This window comes from Echinops telfairi, unplaced genomic scaffold (genome assembly GCF_000313985.2).
Source record: "Echinops telfairi isolate 266 unplaced genomic scaffold, ASM31398v2 ScPeMD7_70;HRSCAF=299, whole genome shotgun sequence".
NCBI lineage: Eukaryota > Metazoa > Chordata > Mammalia > Afrosoricida > Tenrecidae > Echinops > Echinops telfairi.
Window position 1 is genome coordinate 65,198,454 of NW_022103968.1, and position 6,606 is coordinate 65,205,059.

The window sequence follows — 6,606 nt, forward strand, 5'->3', positions numbered from 1 at the left end:
TATGAGCCCCTGATAAAACGATTAAAAAAAATTAACTTCTCTTGTTTCTTTTTCCTTTTTTTTTGTTTTAAAGAGTCCAAACCTGATTCGCATGACCTTCAGGGTAGGTGCTTCTTTACTTTTTCATCAGCCTCACCCTAATCCTGGGTGTGGTCACTAACATACCTGGGGAAGTAACTACTCAATTTCTAGCATCAAATTTTAAAAAAATTAAATTTTGAAGACAGTTCCCAAATGTAAGGAATCATCTGTTTACTTCAGTCACTGTAAGTCAAAATTGACTTGATGGCAGTTGAGTTTTTTTGAATACTCCACTCAGATGTACCGTATATACTTGTGTATAAGCAGAGTTTTTCAGCACATCTTTAATGCAGTTTTTGTGGTAAAATTAGGTTCCTCGGCTGATATTCAGGTCGGCTTATACTCGAGTATATATGGTATATATTAGTATGTCTCAAATTATGACCCCTTTGAGAGGAAGCCAATGTCTTTTAAAATCATAAATTTATCGTAAATCAATTACTATTTCTTAGATTAAGAAGTAAAAATAAAGTTAAAATTAAAATTAAAAAAAAAATTAAAAATCCCAATGCATAGAATTAGATTGCATTAGAACATATAAAATAGACTTGCATTTACTGAATGCCAACTTATGGTGAGATAAAAAATATGGTTGAGGGCGAGGTGGCTCTTGGATCACTGTGGCCCTTGGCATGGTTTCCTTGCAACCAGGAGCTCACAGCTCTTTTCAAAGCCATGGAAAGTTAAGGAGAGTGTTTTTATAAAAACCCAAAGCACGAACAGACGTATGCAAAACTTTTACTTATTGCAGCAATTTCTATAATAGCAAAAAGATGGAGACAGTAAAAAACTCTGCCACAAGAGGGATGGATAAACACACTTCTATATTCGTACAATGGATTATCATTTAAAACCATGACAAGTCTGTTCATCAGTTTAAGACATGGACAAAGTAAGAGAACATTAAGATTAGCAATGTTAGTCCATGTGACAAAGATAACTATTTTATGAAATCATTATGATATAAGAAAGATAAGATTTTAAGGACTACAAGAATGCCGGAGTGTGGTGGGGGCAGTCAGAAGGAAGGGACGGGGAAATCCTGGAGGAGGAGACAGTGCAGACAACAGAAGCAGCACATAAAGTGTGTGTGTGTGTGTGTGTGTGTGTGTGTACAGAGTGACTTGATGGCTTGTACAGCTACATAGAATATGTTTTCATTTAAACTACTGTATTCTACAAAGAATGATTTAAAAATAATTTAAAATATAAAAAAATAAATAAGTACCAATATAAATGAACAAAAAAAAACCTAACAGAAACTTGGTTGGTTGAATCCCTTACACTGTTAAAGTTCTATTGGAACAAATCTAGGGTGGATTGTTTTGTTTTCTTGTAAGATGTTGATTATAATAGTTATGGAACAAAAATCAGATCTGGAAGAAAAATTCTAAGAGCGCGCTGAAAATATTTACCCCATTTGTTTCCCACTAGCACTGGACAGGCCGCATGTCGTGTGCTATAGTCTCCTTCTCCACTGGCGAACAGATTGAACCAGAAAACAGCAGTTCCCTGCAGAGAACACACACCACAAATTATTCCCAAATAAAATGCTAGGTCATCATTTTCTCCTCTGGCCATGTTCTATCTTCCTCTCCTTTAAAATGTCAAGATATCACTTTAAAAGTTGTTCTGAAGCATATGAAAAAATCAATACTACAAAGTTGTCTGACAAAAAAAGGCCAAAAGAAAAAAGAGGAAAGCTAACACATCTTACATGAACAAGATGTCAGGCAAGCATCCTATGTTCATGGCAATGCAGTGCATTATTTAATATGGGCCTTCTAGCTATGACAGTCTGTGCAACTGCTACTAAATGGCTTAGTAGGGCTATGCAAATGTGTTACTTGTGGCCTACAAAGGCGACTGGATGGGGCATGGCAAGAATGTTAACAATGTGTCCAGGACCGCCTTTGTTGGAGTAGGACCTTGCCAATCAAGTCTATGAAACCCTGCCAAGGGGACTGAACAGCTGTTGTGACATTCTACTAGCCTTAAAAAAGAACGCGGAGAGAGGAGCGCTGTATCAGGAAAGACAGCAGGAGATGGTGGTATCCAACAGCATACCAGTCGCAAGAGGGATACAGGGGCCAGGAAACCCAGAGCAGTACAGCTGAGTGGGGCTTGCTGACCCCAGGAGCTCAGAGCTGTTCACTTGTCTGTACTGGCTCCCAGCAGGGCTGAGAGGATTAGCCACACACCCCCACCCCACCCCCAAGAGTGGCAAAGCCTCAGCAGGCCAAGGGAGCAGGAAGCAGAGGGTGAGAAGAAGCTATTCTGATCTAAGAACTGCATCTTGAGTTGTTCCTCTTACTTCAAGTTGATCATGATCCCAACTTGTACTATGACTTCCGTAAGGAACCATAAAACTGTAAGCACAGTTCATGCATTCTATGAGATTGTGGTGGATTACTGAACCCGCAGGCAGAAGGGAGAGCACCGAGAGGGGAGAGAACAGCTGACGGGGAGATGGCGCAGGGTGCAGCAGTCTGGAAAAGTTGGACATTTGGGATATCTTTAACCTCCACCTCATAGGAACCAGCTTTGTGCTGATCTTTCTAAAAGGAATTATTCACTTAGGAACACATTTTAGAAATTAAGAAAAATTTAAATATCAATCCCTAGTTGTTCATTACCTCTATGTATTCTTGGTAAAATGTGCCATAAAAAAATACCCCAAATCTTACTTTTTACTTAAGGATAAGGTAGCCCTTAGATGACCTTTCAAAATTCAGTAACTAGACCATGAAATTGAGGGACACCTCTACACATCAGGGAAAAACAAAATAGACCTGAAAATAAAGAAATACTAAACAAGTCAAGCTTACCTTTTTGGGCCAAACACTAGCTCCTACTTCAGGAAAAACAGTGGCTCCTCCTGCTGACACATCACTCATCTGTGGGACAAGAGGGTCTTTATTGTCAAAAGTACTGGGCGAATAAAGTAAACATGCCCTTGTGAGGAGAATTTGATACTATTAGGATACTTAATATTAGTACGGGAGACATCTAGACTTCTGCTTACATAGCTGGGTTTGTGTGCTACTCAGTTTCTCAAAAACAAAACCCTACGCTCCTCAGCCTTACGTTCATGGGCGTTAGAACTATAACGAAATGAAACGAACGATAAACAGAAAAGTGGGGAAGGAGGCTGGGATGTCTGGAGGTAAAATGAGACAATGTAAGGTGGATAAATCAAGTAATACAGAGATTATAAATATATTCATTGTTTAATCTTTAAACTCTAGAATATTACCTCTATAATAATGTGCTCAAAAATATTTATTTAAATAAATGAATTTAAATACAATAGAAACAAGTGTCAACAGAAAAATAATCAACTAAAATCAGTTTTCATTTCTCATGGTAGGAATCAAACATGTATGAAGTGAAAATCAGAGTGATTAAGAATTATATAATGTATCAAGAAAACCTCAAGAACTGTGCCTTCCACGATAATTGAGAAAATACATGCACAGATAAGAAAACACTGATCATACAGTGACGTCCTTTTTACCAACGTAAATAGAATGTATAAAGATTCAGATTGTGTCACAAAGCAAAACCCAACTCTGCTATATTCAAGAGTCATATCTAATACAAGTGAATTATAAATACTGAAAATTTAATACTAAAAAATCGAAGATTTTTATCTTAATAGCAGACACCATTTAAAAATGGTAAAAGGATTAAATGATATAAAGCAGTGGTTCTCAACCTGTGGGTCGCACCCCCTTTCACAGGGGTCACCCGATTCATAACAGTAGCAAAATTACAGCTATGAAGTAGCAACAACAATAATTTTAGGGTTGGGGGGGTCACCACAACATGAGGAATTGCATTAAAGGGTTGTGGGATTAGGAAGGTTGAGAACCACTGATATAAAGGATATCGGACAGGGCAAGATATGACAAAATAACAATTTATAAACTATCAAGGGCTCATGAGGGAGGGGGAAGCGGGCAGGGAGGGGAAAAATGAGGATCTAATGTCGGGGGTTTAAGTGGAGAGGAAATGTTTTGAGAATGAAGTACAAAAGCTCTATACACAATTGATGTGTGTATGGATTGTGATAAGAGTTGTATGAGCCCCTAATAAAATGTTTAAAATATATATATATAAAATCAGTAACAAAGACTTTTAGAGCTATGAAAGAGCTAACATTTCTAGCAATGAATAAACTAATTTTAGGGAAATAAAAAATTGCAGGAAAGGAAAAGTAATTATGGGATACAATGTGGGCCACCTGCGAATAGTGTTAAAAATAATGGGAAAACAATGAATCCTAAACCAACCAAAAGATGACTTGACTGCATTAGAAAGGGTAGAAGGGTGTGTATGTTAAGTGAGGGCTGTGGACAAGTACAATGAGCTTTCTGGATCTGGTACTGATAATACCGGTCTATTCATTTTGTGAAAATTTATCTAACAATGTACTTATGCTTTGCATATTTTTCTAAAGTGTATGAGGGCCTTCAAAAAGCTCAAGCAATAATGAAATTCATCCACAAACTTTTTGAAGCCTCTCAAATTGTAAGGAAAGTTTACTAAAGTATATAAATGTACACATAAAGAAATTCATGCAAATATATGATTCTTATATACATAATACACATATATATGACTGCACAGTTCATACTCCAAAATAGTAACGATGATCATCTCTAAGTAATGGGGCATGTTGTCAGGAGAGACCAGCCCTGGACAAGATGGACTGACAATGGGCTCTAACCTAAGAACTATTGTGAGGACGGCACAGGACCAGGCAGGGCTGCATTCTGTTGTGCACAGGAGTCACTGTGGGTCAGAACCAACTTGATGGCCCCTAACCACAACAAGCAAGTAATGGGACTACTAGAAATGTTCATTTTCTTCAGGTTTTCTCCCCAAATTTCTATACTGAACATCTTAACTTAAAAATTTGCAAATGAAAAAAATTCTTCATTCCTTTTACTTCCTTAAAGTTATGAAAACTTTAAACTATGGTGTTAAACAGAACTGAGACAAACAAACTTATCTGAATACAACAAAGTAAATGATGCAAAAACAACTTACATAAAACAGCCATGTAGCAATTCTATTCCCTGTTCCCAGCTCTTGAAAAGCATCTGGCTCATCTTTCTGTGAATAAAAGACAACTAATTCAATGGTGTCAAATTCAGTAATGCAAAATATTCTATGGAAACTACACATTATAATATATTGAAGAGTATGCCACAAAACCAGAAAAGTTCCTTTTTTATAATAAGTAGTCCATGATATATAGACCAGGCACTCAGATACTTACCAATTATTGGTTCAGCTTATGCAATGAATACTTCTGACAAGGGCACTGGGGTGGGGGGGGGATGATTGGTTAAGTCTAGATCCATTCAAATGTTCACTGCTATCTGGTTAAATTAAACTCTGGACTATCATACCATGAAATACTACTTAACAATACAAAAATATACACACAACTTGGATGACCTTCAAGAGAACTATACTGAGTGAAAAAATGGGCAGTCTGAAAAGACTATGTACCGTATGATTCCATTTATATGATATTCTTGAAATAACACAAGCATAGGTTAGTGGCAACAGATTAGTGGTTACCAGCTGTTGAGAAGAGGGCATGGGAGGGTGAGTGTGGTCATAGAGCAGTTCCACAAGATGGTCTACGAGAGAGCCTTGTGGTGAAGATACCAAGACTGTGTCATGGCTGTGGTGGTAGTTACACTATACACGTGACAAAATTTCATTGCACTACACACACATCAGTACAAGCATAAGAGGAGTGAGTTCTGTGGGTTGCACTGATGTCAATGTCCTGAGGTTGATAATATATTCTATACTACAGTACAGAATTATGTAAGATGCTAACATTAGGGGAGGCTGGATAAGAAGCATTTAGGAACTCCCTGTATCTTTCTTTGCAATGACTTATACACCCACAATTACTTCAGAATAAAAAGTTAAAAAAAAAATTTAATTATAATAATTTCAAGACTTGAAAAAAAAAATAATTTCAAGACTTGAACTGTTTAGTCTTTCACATAATCCAAGATTTTCTGGCATTTTTCACTCATTGAAAATAGAAGAAAAGGAGCATTAAAAATACATTCTTTTCTGGCCTACCAAGAAAAAGATTCTAGGATTCTAAAATTAGACCAGTGAAGGGCTGTAATATAATATGGACTATACTTTCCTAAAAACAGCCAAAAAATAAACTATCTTTACTTTTAAAAGGTGGTAGATCAAGTTTATTAAAATCCCTGGCATATTCGTTACACTGGTTAAATTTGGTAATGTCATAGTCTACAGTTGAATGTCCTACCAGTCACTGTGCAGGAGAAAGGTGCGGGTGCTTCCTGCTCCCATAAAAAGCATAGCCTCAGAAACCCAGAGAGGCAGTTCTACTCTGTCCTACAGGGTTGCTGTGGACTGGCATCAGCAATGACAGTGGATGGAACTAATGTTCGTCTTAAGCAAGGTTAAATCATTTTACATATCTCTTCAAAACTAGTTATTTGACATGTTTTTTTT

The 6,606-nt window shown here is 37.0% G+C and overlaps 1 protein-coding gene across 1 annotated transcript in view; it reads right to left on the bottom strand.

Moving 5' to 3' along the window:
• P4HA1 (prolyl 4-hydroxylase subunit alpha 1) overlaps nucleotides 1-6,606 on the bottom strand; it is a gene marked incomplete at its 5' end in the record, with an annotated part of 99,540 nt that overhangs the window by 2,921 nt on the left and 90,013 nt on the right. The window contains 3 exons of the mRNA XM_045291694.1: nucleotides 1,497-1,593; nucleotides 2,910-2,978; nucleotides 5,137-5,202. Of these exons, the coding sequence (XP_045147629.1) occupies nucleotides 1,497-1,593; nucleotides 2,910-2,978; nucleotides 5,137-5,202 (232 nt within the window). The remainder of the gene's footprint in view (nucleotides 1-1,496; nucleotides 1,594-2,909; nucleotides 2,979-5,136; nucleotides 5,203-6,606) is intronic.